This window comes from Python bivittatus, unplaced genomic scaffold (genome assembly GCF_059951505.1).
Source record: "Python bivittatus isolate LINGU-HERP-01145 unplaced genomic scaffold, Pbiv_v1 ctg000480_np1212, whole genome shotgun sequence".
Classification (NCBI taxonomy): Eukaryota; Metazoa; Chordata; class Lepidosauria; order Squamata; family Pythonidae; genus Python; species Python bivittatus.
This window is the reverse complement of record NW_028277075.1, coordinates 69504291-69518970: the sequence shown is the minus strand read 5'-3', so window position 1 is coordinate 69518970 and position 14680 is coordinate 69504291. Positions and strand designations below refer to the sequence as shown.

The 14680-nt window shown below is 37.9% G+C and overlaps 1 protein-coding gene across 4 annotated transcripts in view; it reads left to right on the top strand.

Moving 5' to 3' along the window:
- Positions 1-14680, top strand: part of TKFC (triokinase and FMN cyclase) — a 31272-nt gene that overhangs the window by 6895 nt on the left and 9697 nt on the right. For all 4 annotated transcript variants that reach the window (XM_088146200.1, XM_088146199.1, XM_088146198.1 and 1 more), the window contains 9 exons: positions 3162-3240; positions 6192-6281; positions 7974-8008; positions 8081-8165; positions 8492-8581; positions 10988-11104; positions 11467-11586; positions 12842-12979; positions 14031-14137. In XM_088146200.1, coding sequence (XP_088002326.1) covers positions 3162-3240; positions 6192-6281; positions 7974-8008; positions 8081-8165; positions 8492-8581; positions 10988-11104; positions 11467-11586; positions 12842-12979; positions 14031-14137 — 861 coding nt within the window. The remainder of the gene's footprint in view (positions 1-3161; positions 3241-6191; positions 6282-7973; positions 8009-8080; positions 8166-8491; positions 8582-10987; positions 11105-11466; positions 11587-12841; positions 12980-14030; positions 14138-14680) is intronic.

The following is a 14680-nucleotide window of genomic DNA, read 5'->3' as shown; positions in this document are numbered from 1 at the left end:
TGCCTTGTTCGTGCTTGCTGCTCATTGCATTCAGTCTTTAAGCATCAGTATTTGGTTACTGACTACTAGCTTTAGTTCTGAGAGTATGGAGAAAATTCTGTAAACTGTTCTGTGTAGATTTATAACTCCAAAGATAGAAACAATTCATAAAACATACATAGAACTTTTTTGCTTTGATTGTTTCTGCTGACATTTCTTATACTTACAAGAATTCATACATTTTTGAGAGTAGTCTTATTTCTTATTTTTAATTTATTTATTAAAACATGTGAAAAAGCGTAATGACTACAGAAAAAAGAAAAGTAATGGATATGGGAATAAAATGTCAGTAAATAAACAGGAAGTTTACAATTGTCATGAAATTGTCATGAAGCACAGTATTTCATTAATTGATTGATTGTATAGAGTTGAGTACATTGTATCATTTCTTAAAAATACAACTGCAAATCTTTATAAAACTCTGAACAAGATATTAATATCATCAATTATTTATCATTATTTTGAGCATAAATGCAGATAATCATATAAAAAAATTTTTAAAGAAAAATCATGTAGTTTTCTAATAATATTTTATTTATTTTCATATTTCATCTACTTTTTATATGAGCTCTTTTTTGCTTGAATGCAACTTAATGGTACATATAGTACATACAATACTGCACAAAAGTTTTACGCAGGTGTGAAAAAATGCTGTAAAGTAAGAATGCTTTCAAAAATATATATTGTAATTGTTTATCAATTTACAAAATGCAAAGTGAGCAAACAGAAGAAAAATCTAAATCAAATCAATATTTGGTGTGACTACCCTTTGGCTTCAAAGCAGCATCAATTCTTACACTTGCACACTTTGTACACTTGCACAAAGTCAGGGATCTTGTAGGATTAGAGTCAGGTGTATGATTAACCAATTATACCAAGCAGGTGCTAATGATCATCAATTTCATATGTAGGTTGAAACACAGTCATTAACTGAAACAGAAAGATCTGTGTAGGAGGCTTAAAACTGGGTGAGGAACAGCCAAACTCTGCTACTAAAGTGGAGGAGAGGTGATACACCATGGCAAGACTGAGCACAGCAACAAGATACAAGGTAGTTCTACTGCATCAGCAAGGTCTCTCCCAGGCAAAATTTTCAAAGCAGATTGGGGTTTCAAGGTGTGCTGTTCAAGCTCTTTTGAAGAAGCACAAAGAAACGGGCAACGTTGAGGACCGTAGATGCAGTGGTCAGCCAAGGAAACTTAATGCAGCAGATGAAAGACACATCATGCTTACTTCCCTTTGACATCGGAAGATGTCCAGCAGTGCATCAGCACAGAACTGCTGGAAACCAGTGGGACCCAGGTACACCCATCTACTGTCCGGAGAAGTCTGGCAAGAAGTGGTCTTCATGGAAGAATTGCGGCCAATTCTTGAAGAATTGCGGCCAACAGAAGAGAAATCTAAATCAGATCAATATTTGGTGTGACTACCCTTTGGCTTCAAACCAGCATCAATTCTTACACTTGCATACTTTGTACACTTGCACAAAGTCAGGGGTCTTGTAGGATTAGAGTCAGGTGTATGATTAACCAATTATACCAAACAGGTGCTAATAATCATCAGTTTCATATGTAGGTTGAAACACAGTCATTAACTGAAAGAGAAACAGCTGTGTGGGAGGCTTAAAACTGGGTGAGGAACAGCCAAACTCTGCTACGATGAGGTTGTGGAAGACAGTTTCATGTCATAGGTCATACAGCATGGAAAGACTGAACACAGCAACAAGATACAAGGTAGTTCTACTGCATCAGCAAGGTCTCTCCCAGGCAAAAATGTCAAAGCAGACTGGGGTTTCAAGATGTGCTGTTCAAGCTCTTTTGAAGAAGCACAAAGAAATGGGTGACATTGAGTACTGTAGATGCAGTGGTCGGCCAAGGAAATTTAATGCAGCAGATGAAAGACACATCATGCTTACTTCCCTTCGACACTGGAAGATGTCCAGCAGTGCCATCAGCACAGAACTGGCAGAAACCAGTGGGACCCAGGTACACCCATTTACTGTCTGGAGACATCTGGTCAGAAGTGGTCTTCATGGAAGAATTACAGCCAAAAAGCCATACCTCCAACATGGAAACAAGGCTAAGCGACTCAACTATGCATGAAAACATAGGAACTGGGGTGCAGAAAAATGGCAGCAGGTGCTCTGGACTGATGAGTCCAAATTTGAAATATTTGGCTGTAGCAGGAGGCAGTTTGTTTGCCAAAGGGGTGGAGAGCGGTACAATAATGAGTGTCTGCAGGCAACAGTGAAGCATGATGGAGGTTCCTTGCAAGTTTGGGGCTGCATTTCTGCAAATGGAGTTGGAGATTTGGTCAGGATCAATGGTGTCCTCAAGGCTGAGAAATACAGGCAGATATTTGTCCATCATGCCATACCATCAGGGAGGTGTGCGACTGGCCCCAAATGTATTCTGCAGCGGGGCAACAACCCCAAACATACAGCCAATGTCATAAAGAACTATCTTCAGCGTAAAGAAGAACAAGGAGTCCTGGAAGTGATGGTTTGGCCCCCACAGAGCCCTGTATACTGTATATACCCATCATGCTATTCCTTTTCAACATTATACAAAGAACAGAGAAAGAGTAAGAAGTAATAAGCAAATGAAATTGGAGGCAAGATATATTGGAAAAGAAAAAGGAAACTTAATTGCACTAATTACTTTTTATATATTAAAACCATTTTAATAATTTTGATGGAGTTTTGTCATATACTTTTACATTGCAATTCTGTGCATATGTAATAGGAAATACTGTAAGTTCCATGTATTTATTTCTAAGTGTAGATGGAGTTACATTGTTGCAATCCTATAGGTCTGTATGTGGAAATAAAGCCCATTAAAATAAATCCAATTTTTTTAACAAATGTAGTCCTGAACTGACAGCATTCTGTCTTGGAATTACTAAATTTGCAAACTACAAAAATATTACACTCATGGAGAGACAAAGTGTAGACACTTCAAATAAGTCCTAGGGGTATAGTGCTTTCAACTGAATCACAACCTAACACTTTATTCACAAGCATTTTGCTTTCTCTTTAGGAGAGAAGCATCTCATGCTCTTTTGGGTGAAAAACTGAATTGTGACCTGTTGAAACAGGTAACATTTTTCCTGTTCATATTTAGGTGGCTGGAGCATTGGCTGAGGCAGGTGTTGGTCTGAATGAAATTGTTCGTAGAATTACTGCTGTTGCAGGAGCAATGGGTAAGTGTTCACTTTTCTAGAATAAATCTCTGGACTAAATATAGCTCATTCCTGTCTATCTATCATCTGATTTATAGAGCTGCCCATCTCACATTAGTAACTCTGGAGGGTGTATAAAGATTAAAGCCACCACAACATACAACCCCTGATGTCCTGGTTAAAACAACAACCTCCAAAATAAAAATCACATCACCAGCAGAGCTTATCTAATTTCCTGGCCCAAATGCCTGGGGCAACAGCTAGGTCTTCACAGCCTTACAAAAGACTAGCAGGATTAATGTCATCCAGATCTCTGGAAGGATGCTGTTCCAGAGGGCAGGCACAGCCACAGAAGGCACAACTCTGGGGTCCAACAAGATTCCATTGTTTGATGGAAGAGATCCAGAGCATGCCCTCTCTGCTAGATGTGGTGGGGTGGGCAGTGACAATGAGGGACAAGCAGTCCTACAAATAACCTGGTCCTATGTTATATAGGGCTGCATAAGTGGTAACCAGCACCTTGATTAGACCCAGAAGCCTACTGGTAGCCAGTGCAGCTCTCAAAGCAGTGGTGTTGTATGTTTGTATCAAGAGACACCAAAAACTTCCCATGCTGCTACATTCTGGACCATCTGCAGCTTCCAAATTATCTTCCAGGGCAGCCACAACCCTGCCTGATTTCCAGTGACTCTGGGTGGTATATATAAACATGTAGGGCGTGTTGTAGTAATCCAAGCAGGATCATGGTGACTAAGGCATGAGTCACCATGATCAAGACCTCCCAGTCCAAAAATGGGTGCAATTGCTGCAAAGACAAACCTGTGCAAAGCCTCCCTTAGCCACAACTGCCACCTGCTTTTCAAGCAGATGCCATAAATCCAGGAGCATCTCCAAACTGCACACCAGCTCTAACTGGGGAGGTGCACCCACAGGCAGAGTTAAAGATAGAAAATCTCCAGAGCCTGGTGGCCTTAAAACCCACAGCTGCTCAGCCTTGCCAAAGTTGAGCTAAAGCCTGTTCTCTCCCATCCAGCCCCTCACAGCCTCCAGGCACCGGAAGCGGACCTTGGAGGCACTGCTTGGTCAGCTTAAGGCAGAGATGTACAGCTGGGTATCATCAGCATACTGATGATACTGCACCCCATGTTTGCAGATGATCTCTCCCAGTGGCTTCATGTAGATGTTAAATAGAAGTGGGAAGAGAGGAGAGCCCTGAGATACCCCATAAAGCAGGAGCCTCCAGCTGGAACTCTCCCCCTCTACCAACATGGATTGGAGAAAGGAGGAGAGCAATCATAATACAGTGCCTCCCACTCTTAATCTCCTGAGCCAGCCCAGAAGGAAAGCATGATCTATGCCATTGAAGGCAACTGAGAGATCAAGGAGGGCCAGGATGGATGCGCTACCCCCATCTCCAGCCTGCCAAAGGTCATTGACAAGTCTGATCAATGCCATCTCAATGCCTATGGCCATGTGTGAATCCTGACTGAAAAGGGTCCGGATAATCTATTTATTCCAGAGCTCTCTGAAATGATAAACCAGGCACCTTCTCAACAATCAGTCCTTGGAGACTGGACAGAAATTGTTCATATCTGTTGGGTCCAGTGATGGCTTCTTAAGGAGGGGGCAGACAACCACCTTGTTCATTGTAGGTGGAATCACTCCCTCCTGCAGAGAAGCATTCACCACCACCTGGACCCAGCTGCCTGTCACTTTCTAGGAGAGCTTAATCAGCCAGGAGGGACAGGGATCTAAAATACAGGTAGCCAAATTCACAGCTCTGAGGCCCTGTCTACCCCATCAGGGCCAACAGGTTCAAACTCTTCCCAGATAACCAGGCAAGACTGTATCTCAGGCAACTCCATAGGACCTATACAGTCAGATTCCAACTCCAAGTGAATCCAAGTGGCTTTATCCAACAGATACTAAGAGTAATCCTCACAGTGCCCCTGCAAGTATTCCCACGGTCCCTCCTTACCTAGATGGGACTGGGTTACAAGAGCTGATTTTAAAGGACAGTTGTTTAAAAAAAGTTTCAATTATGCCATGAATATCAGAAAAATTTGGAACAGCCAAATTTTTTACCTTAAACAGGCCATGATTGGCTCTCTGCAGATGCAATAAGGACAGAGGAATAACTACATTTAATTTCCCTTTTCACCACAAAGGGAGGGCCAGTGCAGGCCATGCATGAGTTGGGGGAGGGTTGGGGGAGGGCCTGGGAGGCCTGGTACAGGCTGGGCATGAGCACAAGAAGGCCAGGGGAACTTACCAAAGCAACTTGCAACTTTCCCTGCCCCATTGAATTTGCTTGTGGAAAACCAGTAAGGAATGCCACAAATGGCAATCACATGACCGTGGGACGCTGCGACCATCATAAGTGCAAGCTGGTTGTCAAGCGCCCAAATTACAATCATATGACTGTGGGGGCGCTGCAATAGCCGGAACTTCAAGGAGTGATCGTAAATACCACTCGTTCAGCGCCATTGCAACTTTGAATGGCCACTGAACGAGTGGTCGGTAAAGCAAGGACTACCTGTAGTGAGTAGCAATTAGAATGAGGAAATACAAGGAAGATCCATATTTTAAATCCCAGTTATAAATCTTACTCTTTAAAAGGTGACTTTAAGTTAGTCTTAATCTCTTAGTTTTAAGTTCTGTGACAGGGGCCTTATGAGAAAACTATGGAATATAAATATTATGCATATCCTTTCTTGAGAAGAATAGAATAAAACAACAGTAACAATAATACATTTTCTTAAAAGTTATACTTGATTTTCTAGTATGAATAGTACTTATTCCAATTTGGCATTTCTCCTAATTCCATACCACACAGTGAAATTATAGTACCATTTGGGATTCTGTGCCATATTCCAACACAATAAATATATTGTTAATCTATTTTCTTACATTGACACTGATTGCTACCCAGGATAACTGCATTTTTCTTTTTATACATTTTATTTGCATAGGCACTCTTGGGGTAAGTCTGTCCCCCTGCAGTGTCCCAGGATCTAGACCCACCTTCCAGCTTGCAGATGATGAATTTGAGTTAGGATTAGGTAAGAATGTGTATATTACTTTTATCCATCTCCTTCTTTAGAATGGCATGATGAATGTCTGTTATCAGAGGTAGCTAGTGGTAATGAATGTATTATTGCATTATTGATGATGGAATGATACCGGTTATTGTTCTGGTTTCTACACAGTAAACTCCTTTGTGGTTAAATTGATGTGTCAACAGGAATTAAAGAGTTTCTTCCAGACAAATTTAATTTCTAAAATTTCCTTAACTACAGCAAGGGAAGCTAGTAAAGCATTCATAAGAGGTTTGTTTAACATCAAACAGAAAGAAAGCCATTCAAAAGCAGAGAGACCGGTTATTGAATCGTTTTAAACAATCAGAAACAAGTAATAAACTAAATCCAATTTTGGATATAGAGCAAAAAATAAAAGTAATACACAACCAGCTTGATTTACTAGAAATAAACTTAGAAAAAAGTTGAACTTTACTAGACAAAATATTTCAAAAATGTTTTGAAAAAGGCAAGAAACAAAATAAATTGTTAGCTTATCAATTATGGAAGCAACAGAGTAAAAGAATTATTACTTTTATCTGAGACAGAACCAAATACATTTCAGTTTGTCAATTATTATTCAAAATGATACAATGAACAGGAGTCTGACCCAGCAGAAGCTGAAGAATATTTGAGTGGAATGTTACTTACAAAATGTACAGATCAACAAAAAGAGGCTCTCAACTGGCACATAACAGAAGATGAAACCAAAGAGGCAATCAAAAATATAAAACTCTAGGACCTAGTGGCATTTCTGCAATTTCAAGACTTTTCAAGAAATTAGGAAAGGATCCAATTTGTCCTGAAGCATACAGGCTCATTTTGCTTTTAATGTGGACTACAAACTGCTTATGACAATCCTTGCTAAGAGGTTAAATGTTTTTTTCCATTGGATACTCTCTGATCAAATGGATTTTATCCCGAAAAGATATATGATATTAGACATATTAGACATATTCTAAATGTTATTGATAAGATAGATCAGAAAAACTAAAAATTGGCCATGATTTTTCTTGATGCTAAAAAAGCTCTCACAATTTGGAATGGACTTTTTTGTTTGCAGTTCTTAAAATTTACACTGATTTATTTTTGTCATGAGGATACAGAGTATTTACAAAGTACAAAAAACTAAAAAAAATAGATTAAGATTGTATACATGGAATTGTGTCATATCTAAAATTTGGGTTTTAGAGTTTATACTTTAACTTGATGTATAATCTGTAGTACTGTATTGTCTTAATGTATTGTTTATCACAGTTTCTCTTTTTATTCCTTTTTAATTATCTGAATTGTGTTAACAAAGTAATTTTAGTCCAAAATTTGTTTTTGTTTAAAAATGGACATGAAATATGTTATAGTATTAGAAACTTTTAATGATGTATGAGAATATATTAGTTATATGATACTTAAGATTTCAGGGTTATAACTTCTTGTGCCAATATTTGGTTCTTTATCTGTATTTCCTATTTTCTGTATTATTTACAATGTATTTGTATTTCCTATATTCTTTTTAAAATAGATAATTTTTAAGACCTGCTGGTGATGGTGTGAGTACAAAAATAAATGCACTTTTCTGGTTTTTAATCCAAGAGAGGTTAGGATTTTGTTACAGTATTACATTAATGTTTTCAGTTTAAAAAGAAATTAATAGCTGAAGATACTTTGCTTTTTCTGTAGGAATCCATGGTGAAGCAGGTGTGCGCAGAATGAAGGTAAGTTGGCTGTGACCCATCTTGCGTGTCTAGAAGTATAAGCTTGCCCACTAACACATGTCATCTTCACAGATGGCATCTGCAGATCAGATAGTCAAAATAATGCTGGATCACATGACCAACCCTTCCAATGACTCGTGTGTCCAACTCAGGCCTGGTGAGTAACTTTGGATTGAAATACCTATTATTCCCCAAAGTTCTCAACTATTTCTGTGTGATTAAGTTCCTTTTTAAAAAATCTAATCAGTTCAGCCACTGTAATAAATTTTTATCTCAACAGCAGCATTTTCTCATGAGAATTTACTATGTGATTGGCAATCATAGGGACATTTTGATTGCTGCGACTGTTACCATTATTACATGTACTAATCTAATATACTTAAAGCATCCTCTGTGTATTAATATTTGCAGATTACATTTATATTAGGCTTCCAGCCTGTAGAAGCAGTTTTCAATTTTACCAACCTTTGCTTTGTCTTTCAGGTGCTTCTGTGGTCTTGGTAGTGAACAACCTGGGTGGATTATCCTATCTTGAGTTGAATATAGTAGCTGGATCTGCTGTGCATTGTCTTGGTAAGTTTTTTCTTGAAAGTAGGGTAGAGGAAGACAAACATCCAGCTATCAGCAAAGTGAAGCAAAGTGCATGCACTCTTTTGAATGCTTTGCATACCTCTACCGTAATTACTTAGGGTTCGACTCATTGTCATGGAAACAGACAAGATCTGCTCCAGAGCAGACACCTTTTGGGTACATTTCTTGACCTAACAAGGATATAACATTTAATTTAATACACACATAAATCAGATTTTGAAGTAATAATGTTGACAGGAAGTAAAACATAATCAATTTTACTCTTGGACAGAGACTGGGATTCAGCTGCATCATAAATCAACCCATATTGTCTAGACCAGCATGACAACTGGAATACTACAAAAGCTGTTTCCAAGCAGATAGTTGAATATAACATAGCCGATTGTATGGGGAAAGGGGAAAAATATAGGATCCGATATTCTGGCCCAGAGGACAATTATATTCCCAGGGCAGCAACCCTTGAAATGAGTACACTCTATTCTTCAAACTTTCTTAACAGAAGCATAATTGGATGCTCCCCCACCCAAACTCATATCCTACTAGTATAGACATCTTCTGTTGGATTGGGGACAGCAACTCATCCTCCCAGCTCGCAAAAGGCTATTTATTCATTGATGTGATGATTACCAGAAAGGGTGGAGCTGAAATTTTTCTCTGGGTTTTGTTTTTTGGTTTTGTTTGGGGAGGTTTTTTGGCTCTGTTTGGAGGGAATTTAAGAGTGGGAATGGAAGCGGGGATATTGACTTTGGAGCAACTGATAGATGATGAAGATGAAGTTTTAATGTATGCTATGTTAAGAGATAAATATCATCTGTCAGATGTAACCCAATGGCAATATTTACAGTTACAACATTTGTTAACAACATTGTTTGGACCAGCAGCGTTTTCAGTTTCTGAGACACCTGAGATATTAGAACAACTTATTAAATCCTTTAAAACTAAAAAAAACCTATTAGTTTGTATAGATATTTGTTATTAATAAATCAATTTGATATGCAGATGTTAAAGGATGAGTGGAATAAAGAATTAGAGGTTTCTGTATTGCCTAGACAATGGGAGACTGTCTTAACTTCTATAGCAAGAGTGTCAATGGACCTTAAACTACGACTTATACAATAAAAAATAATATTTAGAATTTATTGGACTCTACTATGTCTGTATAGAAAAGGATTGTCAAAAACAGCTTTTTGTTAGAGATGTAATAAGGACAGTGCTTCCTTAGAGCATATGTTTTTACAATGTTCTATATTTATTAAGTTTTGGGAGAAAGTAGTGGACTATATACAGTCGTGTGAAAAAGAAAATACACCCTCTTTGAGTTCTATGGTTTTATGCATCAGGACATAATAAAAATCATCTGGTCCTTAGCCATTCTCAAAAGTAAGTAAATACAACCTCAGATGAACAACACATGACATATTACACCATGTCATCATTTATTTTACAAAAAGAAAGCCTAACCTGAAAACCACCCTACTAAATTTCAGTATTTGCCATTGTGAGATTCCCCCATTTTTAAAAAAATGCATTCCAGAACTTTTAAAAATAGATTTTGAAAATTTTCATAATGTCTAATTTGTAGGCAGTGTGTACCTGTACATTATTTTTCTCTTCCGTACTACTTTAATTCATTTTTCAAATTATACCATGTTTACTTGTTTTTTTAATCTAAAACAATAAATTGATGATAATCTTTGTTAATTTATATTGATCTCTGGCTGATAAGAATTTTGTATACCCATAATGAATTGATGTTCTTAACTTGAATTTACTCTTTACAAACAAGTAACAAAAACTAGGCATGAGTTCATGGGGGACCTTGGTCACGTTATTTAGCATATGTCAAGATTTTCCAGCCCTGTTGGAAATGCCTTAGTAAATAGATCTGGCATGGATAATGTCCTGCCTCAGGGAGGACTACTCCTATTTGGGAAAGGAAAAAAACTTACCAGAGATCCAGGCTCACATGAAAGGGGAAAGAATCATTGATGCAGTTCTGACACCTCCAGGCTGTTTCAGAGGCCCCCACAACCCTCCATATTTTCTAGAGATGGAGGTGAGGGAGGAGTTAGTAAAAATTAGTGAAAACATTCCATAATCAATTCTGCTTGGGGGGTGTTTGAATCTTATAAGGCCCAGGTATTGAATTTCCCCTTGTTGCAGTCACATCACTTTGGAAATGTTATGGACTGGTTTCTTTTCTTGTCAGTTGTTTATATATGATTAACTTTCTCATGTTTTCCCAAAATACAACTTTGCATTATTTAAAATGGACAGAATTTTCATTTTTCTTAATCTGGTTCATTCATGACAGTTACCTTCTTTTCCTTCTCATTCTGTTCTTCACCCTGAACAATGCTTCAAGTTTTCCTTGCTTTATCATTGCAGAGAGCAGAGGTATTCATATTGCCCGGACTTTGGTTGGCTCCTTTATGACTGCACTGGAAATGGCAGGTGTCTCCCTTACCATTCTACAGGTGGATGAAGAACTCTTGACCCTCCTTGGTAATTTCCCTAGATGTTGGTTTTCTTCCCACTGCTGTAGTTGGAAAAGTAAATTGTGAGTTAATTGAGCAGAATATGTCTGTGGAACCATCAGTTTAAAATTATATTTCTTGACATTTTGGACATGCTCACTGCAGATACATAACTAGCATCTTCAATTGTGTACTATATCTTTATTTTAAGCAGTATCTTATTTAGCTGTCTATTATGCTGGATCTGATTATTTGGGGACTGTTGTCAGATATGTGTCCTTTTTACACAGAAAAAACTGCCGGAAATTTTCAGGAGTTCATTTGTTTATGTTCTTTTGTGAATGTGAAACTATCTTCAATTGCTGTCCACAATTGTATTTAAATTCCTAGATTCAGATACTACAGCTATTGCCTGGTCAAAACCTGTCAGGATGTCTGTGACAGGACAGAAAAGAGAGAGGGTAGTACCCAAAGAGAAACCTAAGGAAGAAGGGCCTGACCCAGCAAGAGGTACAGTCTGAAATACTATTACAGCTAGAATGGGATTTCTGCTGTGCTGGATTCATTTCATCAGCTGAGACTGATCCTGGCTTCCAGGTAATGGTGGAGACGCAGAGTGGGAATGAAAGATCTGAGGCACCATTATATCCTGTTTGGAAGACTGGACAAAAAGGGCTTGATCAAGGACATGTGTGCAAGTCACTGAGACTTGCATTGACTTCTGTTCTTTTTTCCATCTCTGCTTGAGCCTGGCCCCCTAACATTTTTGTGACACAGCAGAAGAGACAGATAACATGTATATTGGCTTGTGGAACAATAGGTAGAAAATTGCCAGAGTGCCTTCCTTGCATCTCTCTGGTTCCAGAGCTCTGGATGAGTGGCTCTGGTTTTGGTTTTGGTTTTAATACAGCACATTTTCCTTTCAAAGGAATTGTAATTCTGTCTGGCATAAGGCTGATATGCAAATCTCTGACCACTGACCTGATGCTCACTCTGTAGTGGGAATTACAAGGGAAGGGAAAGAAGATGGTCAGTGATTTTTATGTTCTGTGGGAAGGAGAGAGCCAAAAGCAGCTTAGAGTTTGCCAGTGTTCTGTAAGCTGCAGCATTTTAAGAGAAGCTGATTTAAGATAGGGAAACACCCTTTCAGAAATTATACCAAAGCAATCAAACTCATCCTTTCCATTAAAGAATAAGGTTTGAAATTGGGTTTTGGGTTTTGGTGTGTGGTTATTTATTTCCAATAAAACAGTGTTATTTTACTAAATTGTAAGGTTATTGTTTTGTTTGATATATAGATTAAAACGTAGTTATTAAAAATAATATTTACTTCTTGCCTAACTCTAAGCCCAATGAAATAGTTTTTGTTTATGGGGCAGTCACACAAATTCATTTTATCATTTTAGGTGGCCACAGTATCGCAAAATTTGAGAACTTCTATCATAGGACAAACATCTCACGCAGAATGTTCAGATTACTTCATTTCAAACACAAGAATTTTTCAGTGAATTATCACAAGTGTTCTACTTCTTCATCAGTCATCGAGTAAATAAGTTATGAGTCATCCAGTACAGACTTAAATTTCTTTCACAACCTTCTGATAAAGTGTTTAGTTGGTTAAGTGATCTGTGTCATTAGACTTTATCTTCCTATACATATAAGAAACAGAAATAAATGGCAGCATTGGTACTTCTTCTGTAAGACTGAGTGTATGAAATTTCACCATTATTGGAAAAAAATAACTAGTTGTTTCCATTCCTTTTAGTGCCAACCTCTCCTTACACGAGACTGGTTCTAGAGTGTGTGTGCTCTAAAATGCTTAGCCTACAGGAGCAACTCAATGAACTTGATCGTGCTGCAGGCGATGGAGATTGTGGCAACACACATGCACGGGCTGCCATAGGTTAGTTCTCTTATCATACTCTAAGCCCTGGAGTCAACTTATGTCACATTAGAACCTTGGAGTTCAAGATTACTGTATTTCAGATATTAGTGTAGCACGTTTAAAAAAATCAGTGTTGAATTCCATTGAGCTCTTGGAGTTTAACTCATTTTTGGTTAGAGCAATGAAAACACAAAATATCCTAATCATAGCTAAGGCTACAGAGATAGCTGTATTTCAGGCTGTGAACATACTTTAACTTTTGTGTGCCTGATAAAAATGAGAGAATAATCTCAAGTGAGATTTAAGCTTTATGCCCAGAAGGATAAAGCTTTCTTCCAAACTATGAATAAGATAAGAGGGGTTTTTTGGAGAAATAGTAAAGATCATAAATAGAGCTTAAACAAAATAGAACTTGTGTGTTTACTGTGTTTAAACCAGGGACAGATTGGGATGGAGGGATGAAGATGGGGAGCAGACCAAATTTGACTGAAGTTGCAAGTGAGCAAAGGTCTATAGACAAATTTTGGAGGTATTCATAATTCAGGCTTGCTTTGGGTGTTGTTTTTTCTTTTTAAAGAAAAGGCTACAGTGAATATGAGTTGTTGTTCCTCCTCTCTCTGCATGGGAGATTACGTATCCTCTTAATTGTACGTAATCCTCTTAATTAAACATAGATATGTTAAGATTAATAATTTGAAAGTAGTTATGTTCCTTCTCAGGAGAGGAAAAGACTTAATTTTTTTCTGATTTTGTTGCTAAATGACTCCTCAAGGGTGCTAGTGGTTGAATACAATCCGAGATGAAGAGGGCAAGAGAAAGCTTGAAAAAAAAAAGAGAGAGAGAGAAAGAGAAAGCTCCTGGGGTGTATGTGCATCTTTTTTCCTGGTACTTTAAATAACCATACCAAATCATGGATGTCAGCACAACTGTTTTGCAAATCTGCTAAGTTTCCTATTTGATAACCCTTCTTGGAACTTGTTGCTTAAAATTGGTGTTTTTTTTTAAATACAGAATTAATGAATGCCAGCTAGAGGGTTATAATGTCTAACCATGAGTATTGCTTCCTCAGCCATCCAGAATTGGCTAGATGCTAGACCTCTGCCTGAGCACCCTTATCAACTGTTCTCTTCCCTAGCCATGTTGCTGCTGGAAAAGATGGGAGGGTCTTCAGGGGCGGTGAGTGTTGGCTGTTAGTTGAAGATGAGAGCAAATGGAACTGCTAGATTTGGTGTGTTTAGTCTGGAAGAAAGCAGTAAGAAATAGAGAACATTTCTTTAATTATTAGTTTAATTGACAGCATCTAACCAACTTTGACTGATCTCAAAAAACAAAGCAAAGTAGGATCTGGGTAGTTGGACCTTGGATGTGAGAACCTCCAGGAAACTTAAAGGTGAATCTCAGTTCAACTGAGAAGTTGAAAGTATATCTCAGAAGAAGGCAATAGCAAACCACTCTGTTTTGTTGCCAGGAAGCACACATAGATTTGTCCAAATCACTAGGAATCAAGCTTGACTCACAGGAGAATTTAACGTTTAATTTGTGGATTAAGAAATATAGTTGTGTAAACATGAGTTTACGCAAGTATGCATTTATAATAATGTTTCCTTTTAGGAAAACTGGTAGAAGAAAACACTCGGATTTATAGCTGAGTCAAACCCTTTGAAAATCAATATACTTTACAAATTGGAAAAACTGAGGACTTCTTAGATCTGAAGATAT